Source organism: Stegostoma tigrinum, chromosome 1 (assembly GCF_030684315.1).
Source record: "Stegostoma tigrinum isolate sSteTig4 chromosome 1, sSteTig4.hap1, whole genome shotgun sequence".
NCBI lineage: Eukaryota > Metazoa > Chordata > Chondrichthyes > Orectolobiformes > Stegostomatidae > Stegostoma > Stegostoma tigrinum.
In genome coordinates, this window is record NC_081354.1 from 27,212,609 (window position 1) to 27,229,786 (window position 17,178).

The following is a 17,178-nucleotide window of genomic DNA, read 5'->3' on the forward strand; positions in this document are numbered from 1 at the left end:
TGCCTTCTGATTGTTGCCACTGTTGCCACCAAAGTGCTACAGCCAGGTAGCTAAAAGACCTATAACCCATGGTTGAGAGGGAAAGGGAAAGATGAATTATATCTGCGTGCAATGAATATCTTCAGATTACTTTAAGGACCTTCAGAGTCTCCAATTTGAGAAGTTCCCAGCAAGCATCAATGCAAACAATTTTGGAGAAATAGAAATGGGAATGGAATGTAATATTGGAAAGCAGAAAATGCTTTCCCACCTTCAATGGAATATGAATCCAGTCCCTGTGCTTTTGCAGACATACATTCCTTTATGACTACTACAATGTTCCACAAAAAATTCATGGAGTGAGATATTTTGCAGGTTGCCTTGTTTGTTGTATTTTTTTTCTTTTCCTGCATCTTTTGAAAAGATCAAAGATGGGTTAATGTTTCAGGTGAGTCTATTTCATCAGAATCACTTAATCTGTGTTTGGGTGCTTAATTAATTCATTAATTCTGATGGAACAGATTGTCCCCTCTGTTAAGTTCTATTTATCATGCAGTTGTGGAGCTTGTTTATTCAACATGACTAGCAACAATAATTCATTTACAACTTATTGAAGACATTTAAAATGTTTAACAGGTCTCAAGAATATTCAAATTTAATTATAATAAAGTTTACCAACCCATTTTGAAAATGACTTTGAGATTAATATTGTGTTGGATGAAATAATATTTAAAGCTTGACTGACCTCCGCAATGAATACAACTATTACACATTTTTTCCTTTCCTCTGGAGACAGCTCATAAATAAGGGAGTTCAGTGTGTCCAACAGGTAGTTTTGCGATTTTCTCTTTACTGTGGGTACACCCATCACCATCAAGGCTAAAATGAGAAAAGAACTGATTAGTGAAGGAGCGAACATTGCAACTGGAACTTCAGGTACAGATTAGACGCTTGTCACACAGCACAATGAGGGATTTAAGGTCATTTGAAGTTTTGAACAAACATTATGTATAATTTCATACCTGCAATTAATAGAAAGAGTTAATCTTAACTTTTACTCATACTCAGCCTTTAAAATATTCTTTGTTTATGTACAATTTTTGTATTTCATTTGGAGATAACAGACACGCAGGAAAGGATTTTGCATTCTGGGCCACAACTGTAAAAGGATCAAATACAAGTCCTTTTTTTATCTTTGTTCATTCATGGGACAAGGGTGTGGCTGGCTAGGCAGTAAGGGCAGTTAAGAGTCAACCACATTGCTGTGGATCTAGAGTCACATGTAGGCCAGAACAGGTAAGGATAGCAGTTTCTTTCTCTAAAGGACATTAGTGAACCAGATGGAGTTTTCCTGAAAGTTGGCAATAGATTCATCGTAATCATTGGATTCTTAATTCCAGATATTCATTCAAATTCCACCATCTGACATGGTGAGATTTTAATCCAGGTCCCCAGAACATTATCTGGGTCGCTGGATTAACAGTCCAGCAATAATGCCACTAGGCCATTGCCTCCCCTCGATTTATTGTGATTTTACCTGAATTGGCCAAATAGAGGCCCAGCGACATGCTGGCAGTCCAATAAACAGCAGCAGTCAGGCTTTGAATGCCTGAGGGCCAATTCCTGAGGAATTCTTCCATAGGGTGGACTTCAGTTGCAGCTATGACAAGGTAAGATAGGAGGCAGGAATCTTCAAAGTTTGCCTGGGGCACTCGCAACACTCACCACCCCCAGACCCCAACGTCACTTTTCCCATTCTCACTCCTGTTTGCCACCAGGAGGCCATCCAAGGCAACTGCCACCAACCCAATCCCACAGGGGGAACCAAAGCCCAACTGGAAAACTGCAGCAAAATAGGATCAAGGCAGCAATGGTAGCATATGTTGTGAAGTTACACGCCTTCCCACTTCCTTCATAACAGGGCAATCCACCTCTACAATATAGTATGAAAATAATATCAAACACATTCAATGGTCTTTTCTTGTTCTTCATTTTCACCTGTTCATAATTTTAAATGATGTTGGAATGGGGGATGCTGGAGAATAGATATTACCCATTGCCAGCTTGGGTGTGTTTTTGGATGTATCAAATTAGCAAAGCCATGATAAAGGCTTGGGGCCACACTGGATACTGCTAGGTATGGAAGGTTTCAGTTGTAAAGAAAGATTGGTTAGGCTGAGACCTTGTACACTGGAGCATAAAAGATTGATAGGTGACGTTATAGAAGTTTATGAAATAATGAGGGGTATAGATAGGTTTAACAACAGTTGTCATTTCCCCAGGAGGGGGTTTTCAAGACTACAGGGCACATTTCAAGGTGAGAGGAGAGAGATTTCTAAAAGATGTTGGGGCTACTTTTTTTTACACAGAGGGTGGCTTGTGTGTCGAATGAACTTCTTGAGGAAGTGGTGGATGTGAGTACAATCACAATGTTTAAAAGATATTTGGATAAATACATGAAAAGGAAAGGTTCAGAGACATATGGGCCAGGAGCAGCAGGTGAGACTAGTTTAGTCTGGGATTATGTTCGGCATGGATTGTTTGAATGAAAAGTCTGTTTCTGTGCTATATGACTCTATGGAAAAGTAACTCTGTGGCTGCTATTCCCACTGGGTGTCTGATAACTGAAGAATTAATTATTAATATAATCTGTGATTTCTTTATTACAGGGATTAAAAAATATCAAGAGGAGTAGGATTGAATGGCTGTGTCACTATGAGTTCTGGGCTTCAATCACGCCTAAACCGTGGAGATCTGTGGTTCCTCACTGCAACCATCAAAGGTCAGACAGTGTGAAATAAATTAAGACTCCAATAGTTGTGAATCTGCAGTGTAAGCCTACTAATAATTTGGATTTACGCAAGCAATTTCCTTCAGAGACGCGTTAAGAATTGGCGGTGTGAGAAAGAGAAACATTTACATAGGTGCAGTGACGTAAATGAAGACTTTGCACTTTGACCATTGAAAAAATCCCACACCCTTTCAGCACCTGTCCAATTTCTCATTGTTTCAAAGGGTCATATTTAGACAATATTCAAAATACAGAAGAAGTAACAATGAATCCGTTCAATTGAATGAAAAGTTTTCAAAGTTTATTTGTGTTTTTAATGTTGAAATAGGCTCCATTACCATAAAGTTGTATTTAAAATTAAAACTGTGATAAAAGTAGATCTTCAGACTCAATGGGAATAAGTCAATCATTACAAAGCTGAGAAGTTTAAATTCTCTGACTGACAGGATGATCGCAGGTTCCGGAAAAGAGCCATCTGAAATCATCATGCTTGCCTTCAGTAATTGTGTGCAATGTAAGGCAGGAGCAGATGGTGGAGTGTTGAGTAAATACAAATTGAAGAGTAAGATCAAATTTGACAATAAGTCAGCGTTGCCCTCTGCATTCGTACACGTGGTCTTCCCGATGGAGATCATCACTCAGGTCATCATTAGATCATTCAGCAGTGGATAAAGAAGTGGGTGCATGTGATTCAGCCTACTGGTGACGGAGTATGCATTTATTGTCAAGGTTGTAGGACACAGGATGGATAAAATACTGCAGCAATTGGAAGGTGAGATAGGAATATTAATGTTTCTGCAATAGCAATTATTCGTGTGTTTACTGTGTGCTAGAATTTATCATCAGAGTACACAGTGAGGGAAAAGTCAAGGCAGCTGTATCTTGGTATAAAATGTTTCCACTTCAACGTGCTTGCGCAGAAGTCTTTTGTAGAACTGACACTTTGTGTTATGATTTCTGAGTAAATCAAGTGGGGAAAAAATGATCAATCAGAAGAAATTGCTCACAGAACCTGATTCCAACAGGGAAGAAAATGGATGAACCAGTACTACTGGCATGCTGTTCTCTGCTGACAATTTTTGTTTATTAGCTTGATAAATAGGTGGATTAAATAATAAATCCAGGGACAACCAAGTTCTGAAGAACTTCCTGCAGATTCTACCCCAAAGGAGAATCCAAAAGTGATGCATAGTCTGTGTCATTTTCAGAATTATTACTGACTTTGTTAAGATGCAAGAGGTTTATGGTGAAAATTGTTTGACAAAAATAAAGTAAGTGCAGACAAAAATTTTGTCAGATTTTATTTGATGGGAGAACAAATCAGACATCTGTGTTTGGGGAACACTTTGAAATTTCTGCTGATTAGAGTTAATAGTGGCAACATTACGAACATTGAACTCTGTATTGAAATTTCTAATCTGCTTTTCCACTAACTTGATGAATGGCAGGCCAACTAATTTGGTACAGAAAACTAATATCAGAGATGAGGTTCTGCAGATACTTACTGAACTTATCCAATGTCAAATTGAGGGAAACCAAGATAGGGACTTGGGTTGAATCTTTGTTGTGGAGGTGCTCATGTTGGACTGTGGTGGACAAAGTCAGAAGCCACAAGACACCAGGCTATAGTCCAACAGGTTTATTTGACATCTCAAGCTTTTGGAACAATTCTCCTTCATCAGACTCCTTCACCTGCTGAAGAGCGGTGCTCTGAAAGCTTCAGATTTCAAATAAACCTGTCAGACTATAACCTGGAACTGCAGATGCTGGAGAATCCAAGATAACAAAGTGTGGGGCTGGATGAACACAGCAGGCCAAGCAGCATCTCAGGAGCACAAAAGCTGACGTTTCGGCCCTAGACCCTTCCTCAGAGAGGGGGATGGGGAGAGGGAACTGGAATAAATCGGGAGAGAGGGGGAGGCGGACCGAAGATGGAGAGAAAAGAAGATAGGTGGAGAAGAGAGTATAGGTGGGGAGGTAGGGAGGGGATAGGTCAGTCTGGGGAGGACGGACAGGGCAAGGAGGTGGGATGAGGTTAGTAGGTGGGAAATGGAGGTGCGGCTTGAGGTGAGAGGAGGGGATGGGTGAGAGGAAGAACAGGTTAGGGAGGCAGGGACAAGCTGGGCTGGTTTTGGGATGCAGTGGGGGGAGGGGAGATTTTGAAGCTGGTGAAGTCCACATTGATACCATTGGGTTGCAGGGTTCCCAAGCGGAATATGAGTTGCTGTTCCTGCAACCTACAGGTGGCATCATTGTGGCACTGCAGGAGGCCCAGGTTGGACATGTCATCTGAAGAATGGGAGGGAGAGTGGAAATGGTTCGCGACTGGGAGGTGCAGTTGTTTATTGCAAACCGAGCGGAGGTGTTCTGCAAAGCGGTCCCCAAGCCTCCGCTTGGTTTCCCCAATGTAGAGGAAGCCACACTGGGTACAGTGGATGCAGTATACCACATTGGCAGATGTGCAGGTGATCATCTGCTAAATATGGAAAGTCATCTTGGGGCATGGGATGGGGGTGAGGGAGGAGGTGTGGGGGCAAGTGTAGCACTTCCTATAGTTGCAGGGGAAGGTGCCGGGTGTGGTGGGGTTGGAGGGAACTGTGGAACGGACAAGGGAGTCACGGAGAGAGTGGTCTTTCTGGAAGGCAGACAAGGGTGGGGATGAAATAATGTCTTGGGTGGTGGGGTCGGATTGTAGATGGCGGAAGTGTCGGAGGATGATGCGTTGGTGGGGTGGTATGTGAGGACGAGGGGGCGGGGTGTGAGGGATGTGTTGCGGGAAATGCAGGAGACATGTTCAAGGGCGTTCTCGACCACTGTGGGGGGGATGTTGCGGTCCTTGAAGAACACAGACATCTGGGATGTGCGGGAGTGGAATACCTCATCGTGGGAGCAGATGCGGCAGAGGCAAAGGAATTGGGAATAGGGGATGGAATTTTTGCAGGAGGGTGGGTGGGAGGAGGAGTATTCTAGGTAGCTGTGGGAGTCGGTGGGCTTGACATGGACATCAGTTTCTAGCTGGTTGCCTGAGATGGAGGCAGAGAGATCCAGGAAGGTGAGGGATGTGTTGGAGATGGCCCAGGTGAACGTGAGGTTGGGGTGGAAGGTGTTGGTGAAATGGATGAACTGTTAGAGCTCCTCTTGCGAGCAAGAGGCGGTGCCGATACAGTCTAGGGTTATGGGGATAAGGCAGGAACAGGATACTGATTGTGGATGATCAGCCATGATCATAATGAATGGTGGTGCTGGCTCAAAGGACCGAATGGGCTACTCCAGCACCTATTGTCTATTGTGTATTGTCATCAATGTAACTGAGGAAGAGGTGGGGTTTGGGGCCAGTGTAGGTGCGGAAGAGGGACTGTTCCACGTAACCTGGTTTCGTGTGATTTCTGTCTTAGAATTTTTGTGTAAATGTAGGCTGCACTCACCAAGCCCTCCCTGCTAAGGTTTATTGATCAGTGCTAGAAATAAGCTTTTTCCATTGTCATCTAGGAATTCTCTTTCCATATTATTCAGCTTGTCTAATGAGGAACTCTCTTATGGTTCCACAGGCAAGGATAGGAGAGTGTTGGTTCTACCTCACATCTCCAGAAAAAAACATGATTTTCTGGCTACCTCAAACTCTTTCAGATACTAACAATTAAAAAAAAAGTTAAATTTGATCTTCTTCAGTGTCATTTTATTCAGTCCACTTACTTTCATTGGGCCGGGAATCCAGCATTGATATGCCAGTTTTGTAAAAATTAAACTGAAATAAATTCAAACGATAAAGGCAATAAATAATCATTTTTTCTGAGGAGAGTGAGATCGCTGCCACCTTTATTTACGATATTTTCCAAATCATGACAACTTCCACAGTGGCCGGAAAATCCATGGTTTCATTGTTACAGAGATTAAAGAATATTCAGAGGAGCAGGACTGAATAGCCGTGTCACTACAAGCTCTGGACTTCAATCAAGCCTAAACTGTTGAGATCTGTGATTTCTCGCTATGGCCATCGAAGATCAGTGTACAATAAGTTACAACTCCAATGATTGTGAATCTGCAGCATAAATCTACCAATAATTTTGGATTTACACAAGCAATTTTCTTTAGAGATGCCTTAAGAATTGGTGGTGGAGAAAGAGAAACATTTACATAGGTGCAGTAACATAAGCGAAAGCTTTGCTTCTTGGACATAGAAAGAATCTAATACCCATTCAGCAATTGACTGATTTTTCATTGCTTCAAAGGGTCATGTTTAGAAAGTATTCAAAATGCAGAAGAAGTAGTAATAAACTAAAAGCTGTCAAAGCTTATTTGTGGTTCTGATGTTGAAATAGGCTCCATGAGTATAAGTCTGTGTGTTTAAAACTAATACTGCTATAAATGTAGTTTTTCAGAATCCACAAGAACGAGCCAGTCATTACAAGGCAGAAAATTTAAATTCTCTGACTGACAGGACAATCACAGATTCGAGAAAAGAGCCATCTGAAATCATTGTGCTTGCCCTGAGTATCACCAATCCATCAGAGTACTCATGACATTAGCTTAACAAAAGGAAGTAAATTGGAGAATCTTAGCAACAATGCTTTGTCCATAAATACATCAGTTAAGCTGTTGAATCACGAAGTTGCACGTTATTCCATTTTCTGGGATTTTCGATCGGTGCCCATACTGCTTTCCTTGCCTTCTTTTAGGCCCTATTCAAGTAACAGATAGTTCTCAGATACGATTGGCTCTATTGATGCTAAATGCGGTTCCCGTGTCACTGCAGAACAGATAAATCACAGAAACACCTCTTTATGTATAAGATTTGTGGATATGCAACTGTCTGTATCCCAATGGTTAATGCGCTCAATCTGTTTACAGCAAGAAAACGAAGTGTATGACTATCACGGTAGATTCTGTGAGACTGGTACAGAAGAGGACAGGAGTCAAGACCAGTGGAATCTGCTAAGATTAATTAAGAGTAAAACTCTTTGCAGAAGGATAATAGGCAGGACTTCTCTAGTGCTTTCTTCCATCAGGTCTCAGTCTCATGTGAACTGACATCTGTGACATTATGATACCGCTCCCCACACAAATGCTCCAAAGCTACTGTTACAGCATTAATCATTTGCACTTTTTATGTCTTCATAAAATCTGTATCTCTATTTACACATCCTCCTACACCTCCTCTCCCTCATGTTTATTTTTCTACACAGATAATCTTTAGGGTGGTTTTAATAATTTCCCCCAAACATGTAGGAAAATTCTTTTCGAGGCTGTTGAGGATTCATTGGTTTGAAATTAATTTTCTGAAGATCTCCAGTCCTTGTCAGTGCTGTATTTGATTGTACAATCATACTTATCCTTCAAGGTACGCACTTATCCAGCTACTTTATATCATAACCTCCTGGATCAACTGACATTGTAACTGCAGCTGTAACACTAAAACTACACAGATGACTCAGCCTTAGCATCATACCTTGTTAGAATCCTGTTTGAGGGAGTGATGTGCTTTCCCTAACACACGGCATAGCATAACACCTCATTATTGTTCAGGGCTGACCATGGTCAACTCCCTGGCCAACTTGGAAAGACAGCCCTGGCTGATGAATGACCAATCCCTTTACCGATCTCTATGCAGACCCTGACTGATTTGTCACCAATACCTATCTGGGTGCTTTGGACCTGCAAGATTGACCATGGCTCATTATTTGGACTGTAATGATACAGAACTCCTGGCCTCACCCACTTTAGTGCCTGACTGACCATGTTTAACTCCCTGGACTGATATCAGACGGTGCCCTTGAATTATTGTGCTGGGATGCTCTGACTGACAACTGTACTCCTTTACGTGAATGAGGGCTACTCGGTACTCATGATTATCTGTGTAGAAAAATAAACATGAGGGAGAAGAGGTGTAGGAGGATGTGTAAATAGAGATACAGATTTTATGAAGACATAAAAAGTGCAAATGATTAATGCTGTAACAGTAGCTTTGGAGCATTTGTGTGGGGAGCGGTATCATAATGTCACAGATGTCAGTTCATATGAGACTGAGACCTGATGGAAGAAAGCACTAGAGAAGTCCTGCCTATTATCCTTCTGCAAAGAGTTTTACTCTTAATTAATCTTACCTGTTTTCACTAGTCTTGACTCCTGTCCTCTTCTGTACTAGGTCTAGGCCCGAAATGTCAGTTTTCCTGCTCCTAAGATGCTGCTTGGCCTGCTGTGTTCATCCAGCTCCATATCTTGTTATCTTGAATGAGAACTTTGATCAAGTTAAGAAGCCTGCATCGAAATCTATTCCAATGCATGAGATAGCTACTCATCCCTGTGTGTAATGTGAAATTAAATATACATGAGATATGATTGGGTACTCATGAGGTGTAATTGCAGGCAAGTAGGCTACTCGTTTCTCATGAGTGAGGTTCTCATTTCAACCTCCAAACCTTGGGAGTAAAATCAAACTTCTTTTCTCAAAATCAAGAATTACATTTTTCTGATGTCCCATTTTCCCTACTGATTTATCACTGCCCATAATGTTCAAAGGTTGAGGAAATTCAATCCAGCATCTCAGAGATTCATAATTATTTCTTTCTTAAGATGATATGTTGTTGGCTTTTGACTTTAGATTGGTTCACCATAGACCTTGGGGTTTGGTGAATGAAGGTAACGGAGTGTCTTTTTTAAGCTATTTATGTCCATCAAGAAGACTGTACGATGTCCATTGTGGTTCTCATTCGAACTGATATTATCATTTTGTGGTGGTGTGTTGCTTGTGCCACCTGTGCATAGCCTCTTTTTTGTTTGAGGATTTTGTCTTGTGTTTGCAAACATTGCCTCAGCCGTGACATTCGGTGGATTGGGCAGAGCATTCCTCTTCCCTGTGGGGCTGCCGCAAGGGAGTCATTGATAAACTGGCAGCAGGCATCTTTTCAGCACCGGTCCCTGGTTGAAATCGCAGTGCACTTTCAATACTTTCAGTTCTGCATGCTCTAAGCTGAATGGTTCCAAATTGATTACTCCCACGCAGCTATGCTTGGGCTATTTGGAGCTGTCTACATTCTGCAAGATTTGAGAGCAGGGTAATGTGCAGGTCGTTGCACACCTCAAGTTCATCTGGTGCTCTTGGTGCTCATCCCTGGGCTGTTCTCTTGGTTTCCCTCTCCCAAGTCTGATTGTTGGGTTGGCCTTGAAATCTTTAATCCATTGCTCTCCTCAGCTGGAATTCTCCTAGGCAACTCCCTGTCATTCAACACCGTTTTTCTTGGTCTGGTCACTGGTGTCACCATGTTTAAGTATCTCCAGTAGCTTCTGAGAGTCTTGAACAGATGAAAATTGGACACAAGACTAGTACAAATGAGTAACATTTGTTATACATATGCATGAAAAAACAAGTCTTCACTAGTGCCTTTTTCCATTAAGTTCCAGTCCCGTATGAATAAACAGAATGAGGCAATAGCTCCTCATGCAGATACTTAGCATTGATATTGATCTGAGTATTGATACAGTTAACCCTATAGTCTACATGAAGGAGTCTGTTCCTCTAGCAGTTGCATTTCTGTTGGCTTCTTAGGGATGGCAGATAGTGCCTGTATTGGCAGCATTACTTCATTTACTTTACAGCATCAAATTCAAATGGGTAGTGACTGGGGGAAAAATGTTGGACACCAAAGATAACTAGCTCCACTGCTCTTCCCTGAAATAGTGCCTTTGATTCATTTATATCCAACTAAGCAGGCAGATAGGCTTTTGTTTGACATCTTCTCTGAAGGGCAGAACCTTCAACAGTGCAGCACTCTCAGTATTGCATTGGAATGTCAGCCTTGATGTGGAGTTGGGAAGACCAGGATTGCCTCTTCTGTTCCCATATTAAACCCTAAAACATAATCACCACCACTCTTAAAATTCACGTCCCTGATACTGATTGATTGATTGTCATGTTTAATGAAATACAGTGAAAAAGTTTGCTTATGAGTGATGCAGGCAGATTACAGCAAGCAAAGGATGTACAAATCAAAAAGACTTAGATACATACATGGTACATTGCAGGTTAGATTATTTGAAGCTAGAGTCCATTCAACAATCTGATAATGGCCAGAAAGCAGCTGTTCCTGAACCTGCTCTTGTGTGTGTTCAGGCTTCTGTATCTTCTGCCTGACAGAAGAGGTTGTAGGAGATCATTACTGGGGTGCAATGGGTCTTTGATGATGTTGGCCACCTTTCCACAGCAGCAAGCGTGTAAATGGAGTTCATGGATGGAAGGTTGGCTTCCATGATTGTCTGGGCTGTGCACACCACCTTCTGTAGCTTTTTGCAGTCCTGGGCAGAGCAGTTACCATACCAGGCTGTTACTCACCCGGACAGTGTGCTTTCAATGGTGCGCCTGTAGAAATTGGTAAGGGACCTTATGGCTATGCCAAATTTCCTGAGCCACCTGAAGAAGAAGAGGCGATTTTGTGCCAGCTTGATAGTTGTGTTGACATGGGAAGTCCAGGACAGGTCATCGGTTATCGTCACTCTGAGGAATTTGATGCTCTTCACTCTCTCAGCCTCAGTTCCATTGATCTAGACGGGGGCGTGTTCTCCTCCTTTCTTTCTGAAGTTGATGATCAGTTCTTTAGTTCTGCTGATGTTAAGAAATCAATTGTTTTCCCTGCACCATGTCATCAAGCCCTTTATATCCCTTCTGTATTGTGACGCGTCATTGTTCGATATCAGTCCCTCTACGGTTGTGTTGTCAGCAAACTTGTAGATGGTGCCTATTTGGAATTTGGCAACACAGTCATAGGTGTACAGGGAGTACAGTAGGGGGCTAAGAATGCACCCATGTCGGGGCTCCAGCACAGAGTGTTATTATGGAGGAGGTGCAGTTACCTATCCTCACTGGATCAGAAAGCTGCTCACGCTGGCATCTTAACTCCAACCCTCCTCAACTAATGATCTTGACTCAATCTCCATAGTCTCTAAATCATGATCTCCCTCCTCTCATTCCTGATCTCTGTACTCTCCTGTCCCCAATTATCCTTCCCAATTCCAGCTCAACCTCAGGCTCATCAGTCTCCCTGATGTTTTTCTCCATCATCCACAATGCAGAATCTAATCCCTGCTGCTATCTGACATTAAATTCTCATTATGGTCATAGAAACTTCCCCACTCCATCTCCTAACTCTATGAGGCTTCAGCTCCTCCCCATGGTCTAACGCTTACCTGTGGGCCACTGTTGCAAACTGAGCAATTTACACAAGAAGATAAAGTAGTTTCCATGCCAAGCAATTTTTACTGTGAAACTCTCAACTTTGTTTATATTTTTTAAGTCAGAGACCCATGTCCTGTAACACAAATACTAAGGGGTACCTATCCAACTTTGTGTTAAAACATGCAGCAGCTTGTATCCTCTAATCTGTCTTTTCAGTGGGTGCTACTGTGGGATGTGTTGTCTTCCAATGGAGAATGAAGTTGTTTATTACTTTGTCAACCTTTTAAAATGTGATCATATAAAACACTTAGCCCTTTGTTTACCTTCCCATCTGTGTGTCGGTGTGCTGGAAATTTTTCTACTTTTCCATCCATCCATGCCAGCATTGGGTGGTAATTTGCCTTTAATACTTTGTGTTTTCTCGTGCTTCCAAGTTAAGAGACAAATCACTCTTTATTTACATGTGGAGATTCTTTGATCCTGATCCAGTTCCCTCAGAGTCAGCTCTCAGATTGAGCAGGATGTATGACCCTCATGCTTTTATTTCTTAGCCAGGGCTCCCTAATTGGACCAGGTTAACTGCCCCAATCAGGGAAGTCATATTCTATAAGGTCCACCTGGCTGACCTCATTACAATCACTACTGCTCACAGGCTGGCAGCTTCAAAGTGGCTCACATTGTTTTCTTGGGACACAGAGTCTTTAGCGCTTAGTTACAAGCTGCTGTGCAGTTACTGTGCATCTTATATTGCTTTTTAGCGCACAGGAAAAGACAGGCAGCTTGTGACAGCGAGGAATTCTGAATTGTTAATCTTCCAGCCAGACAGGGGTTGCATACTTCATTGTGAATGTGCTTCAGGAAGCATGTGAACGTGAAAGGGCAGCAGTCCCTAGTGAGGTAGATGGATCTACAGTTAGTCAGAAGTCCAGAGGGGGTTGCTCATGGTTAGTCAGGCGCTTGGTCCTATAAGAGTCTGAGGATCTGTGTACTTGCAATTTGAAGAATGGGTCACAGTCAGTCCTGTAGGTCAAATGCAGCCAGTTTGGAGATTACAGATAGGTCGTTCAGGATGCTGTTGAGATATCAATCTGGGACTGGGCACGGGTAGTCAGGACTGCCTTACAAAATCACTCTGGGAGGTGGGCCATAGTCAGTCCTGGGTTTGCTCAGTAATGCTTAGGGAGCATACTGGGAGGCAGTTCTTTGAATCCTAGTAGAAGTGGGTAATACCAGTATAATGATAGTTTTCATTGTGCTGGGTTGCTGGGGGTGCAGAGATTAGTGAAAGATGTCTTGAAACTGAAAGCCAGGATCAGGGCAATTGCAGTAATCATGCTTCCATTACTCAGTGATGTCACCTATCTGGCTTCAATTTGAACAACTTGTTGATAAAGTGAACTGACCAAGAGATGAAAAGCAAATTGGTAAAATAACAAATCATCGATAACTACAACATTCTACAAATGTCACAACAGTCAAGGAAAGACAACACCAGCTAAACAGCTGTGGACTTGAGTTTCACTCTCACAACTCAAAGGATCTAAGAACTTTCAACTGCATCTGCTGTTGTCTTCCTATGAGATAACCTCCCACTCCTTCTTTCCAAATTTGTTACCTGTGTTTGTGTGAGTCTGCTAATATGTTTTTATTCATTTTCCAGATCAGTGGGTAGAAACATTCCCTTATCTTTTAGTCAAGAAAAGCAGGTAATTGGCTCTGGCACTTCCTAGCTAACTGTGTATTAATTGAAGTGTGCAGGGGCACAGTAAAAAAGAAAAATTCATGTGCGGCTGACCAAGAGGAAGTTGAAAAGAGGGAACTGAAATCCACTCCTCACCTGTTTGGAACACTTGCTAGCTAAAATGCTCCTGTTGCTTTTTACAGCTCTCTCACAGTAAAGAGTTTAAAGGTCAGCCAATTTCTCACCTGTCAGGATACAGTCTTTATCCCGGGATAGAGAATTAGCACTGATTTAATTTTCAGTGCCCCCCCCACCAACACCACCATGAGTTTCTTGCCTGCTGAAGACATCCGTACATCTTGGTCTTAACCTAAGTAGCTGGGTGGAAAATAAGCGTGTTCAGGCTAAGAGCCCATTTCACATATTGACCAAATTTACATTCCGCTGGCTTCAAATGAAAGTAAAATTGAACAGTGTGTAAATCTACAATTTACACAACCTTTTCTCATTATCATTGGGTGATTTAGATTATAATCAGGGTTTAATACATTCCTTCTACCTGGGATTAGTGAGCAATGATAAACAAGTGTAGCTCTGGTTAACTGTTTGCATTACATGGAGATTAACGTGCCATTTTTATGAACAAGACAACTCTGAAGTTTTGAGTTTACGCAACCAACTCCATACTGTATCAAAACTGGTCTTACATTTCACTAAATCCATTGTAAAAGAAGCTAATTAGGAGGAGCTTCTTTCCACAGAAAAGCTGTGGAATTCTGGAACTTGTACTTGAGCAGCACAGCCATCATGGGCTAAAGGGCCTCTTTTCATCCCATAAAGCTTTATGATTCTATAACTTCTAACTGTGACTGAGTTTAATGGATATTTTAAGGTGTTGAGAGATTTAGAACTAATGAGAATAAATGTAGTCCCCACTAATCAGATAATGACATAATTGACTGTTGGAACAAACTTGAGGGACTGAAAGGCCTGCTCCTGCTTTAACTGTATTATTGTGGTTCATTTGAAGTTTAAATACGCCCTAACATTCTTCTTGGCCATCATGATCAGGACTGTTTAGTACACAGTGTATTCCATTCACTAGGTGAACATAATGACGTGGGGATAAAAGCAATATTTAAAACAAGATCGAATTAGACAATTCTTCAATCTACATCATGCCCTTCCTTCTCTTTATATTTTGGTTTTCTTGTGACGTGACTGTTATCAAACACTGAATGAATCATTTCAGATGGCAAGCCATGCAGCTTTCTCAGGTTTTGTGAAGTTAAGATACAAAGAAAATGTGCAAACGCTTTATTAAGATTTACCTATGATGCTATTTCAGGAAACATGAAAACAATGCCTAGTCTAATCTTACACTTTTAAAGAAATGCTGATTCATTGCATCTTTTGTATTTCCTATCAAGTTCAGTATTTACTAGCAAGGAATTGAAGTATAAGTAACGAAGAAACAATTAAGTTGCCATTTTGTATCAGATTGATGGGAGAGTGATTGTTGTCCAATAAGAACAACAAATGCAACATTGTCTCTCAGGATTGCCATGTTTAAAGACCATAAGTTGGAGTAGAAATAGGCCACTCAGCCCACTGAGTCTGTAGTGATAGTAACGTGGTCAGTCAGGTGGACTTTGTAGAATGAGTTCCCCTATTAGGGTGGTTCATCTGATCCAATCAGGAAGCCCGGGGTAACAGATAAGAACAGTAGTGTCAGAGGTTCTGCTCACTCTGAGAGCTGGCTCTGAGGGAGCTAGATCAGTGTCAAAGCCTCACCACATGTAAATAAAGGTTGACTTGATAACAGGATGCTGCCCCCACCATTCAGTGAGACCAGGGCTGACTTGATCATCTTGAACTCCACTTTCGTGCCTTTTTCCCTTGATTCCTTTTACTGATTAAAAACCTGACTATCTCAATCTTGAATACACTTGACGATACAACCTCAACAGCCATCTGTGGTAATGAATACAACAGATTCACTGTGCTTTGAGAGAAGAAATTCTTTTCTACCTCTGTCTTACATGTGTGATCTCTAATTCTGAGATTATACCCCTTGGTTCTCGAATTTCCCACAAAGAGAAACAATCTTTCTGCATTTACCCAGTCAAACCCCCTAAGAATCTTGAATGTTTCAATAAGGCTGTCCCTCATTATTCAATATTCCAATGATTATAGGCCCAACCTACTCAACTTTCCCTCATAATGCAGACCACCTCCCCCCTATTTCTGATATCAGCTTAGTGAATCTTCTCTGGACTCCCTCCAATGCCAATATATCTTTCCTTTTATCAGGGGTCCATAACCTGTCACAGTAGTCTAGCTATGGTCTGACTAGTGCCTTGTATAGTTTTAACAAAAAATCCCAACTTTGAAGTAAAGGCCTATCACCCCAATACTGCTTCTATGTCCACGTGTGTGCATGCGTGTGTGTCTCTGCTGTTTGGGGCATATGTGTGGGGGGTGGGTGTGATGGGGAGGAGGTAGGGGTTCAATTTGACCCCTTACTTTGAAATAGAAGCCTATTGCTCCAACAATGTATCCTCTCAATTACAATGTCCCTACAACAACCTGATTCCAATTTCTTCCCCCCATTTGAATGGCTGCCTGTACCAAGATGCTGTTGTCAGTTACTCATTTTCCTGCAAGTCCCCACAGCTTGCAAGAATCTTGAATTGTTGGATCATTACAGGGATTGAGGCTCTTTAATGTAACCCCTGGGTACTCATACTTACCTCACCTATGGTCAGACCGTCCAGTGTCTGATCTCAGGCCAATTTTGAATGATCTAATTTGAAGGATGTGACTGCCCCAGAGCAAAGTATCTAAGTAATTTACTCCTTCACTAATGTGGCACAATGCCTACAGCTTGTCCCTGCACTACAATGGTAAGGACACATTTACCAGTGCTCCATTAGCCACAAAGCTTATTATTACATCCTGAGAAAGTTGTGAACAAAATAAATGCAAGATATTTTTGTGCTGGCAAGCATCTGCAGGATGAAGGGTATGGAGCAGAAGAAGGACTTGAGTATAAGGTCTATGAGGCAACTGCAGGAGTGCGTGTGTGTATATGTGCACGTGTATCAGCGTGTTAGTGCGCATGCGTGTTGCGGGGGTTGGGAAATCAATTCGACATTTTGATTCCTTACCTTAGAACTGACTGATAAGTAGAGACTCAGCTGCAATTTTGAAGCACCCACCCCATTAATATTGGGGTAGTGAGCCATTGGATGTCATGTATGTATATCAGCACAGCTCATTAGATTGAAGCCTCCTGATATTGAGTCACTTCAGCTGCCTGCAAAGGGGTGCGTGAGAATAAAGAGCTACTTGTAAAATGAGACTGGGTATGCTCTTCACTCACCTTATCGGGGCCACAAAGACTTTGGCTATGGTGAGAAGTATGGCAGAATCATGTGAGAATTTCAGCAAGGCCTACTTTGAGGTCTAAATAACCCACTGCATCTTTTAACCATGTTCTGAGCATTGAGATGAGATTCTTGCTAGGAAGTGGCAGGCTGCCTATTAAGGGGGCTATAA

General features: G+C 41.9%; 1 protein-coding gene across 1 annotated transcript in view; it reads right to left on the bottom strand.

Moving 5' to 3' along the window:
- LOC125452012 (alpha-1,3-mannosyl-glycoprotein 4-beta-N-acetylglucosaminyltransferase B-like) overlaps positions 1-17,178 on the bottom strand; it is a 234,383-nt gene that overhangs the window by 105,598 nt on the left and 111,607 nt on the right. Inside the window, exon 4 of the mRNA XM_059641094.1 lies at positions 725-858. Within this exon, the coding sequence (XP_059497077.1) occupies positions 725-858 (134 nt within the window). The remainder of the gene's footprint in view (positions 1-724; positions 859-17,178) is intronic.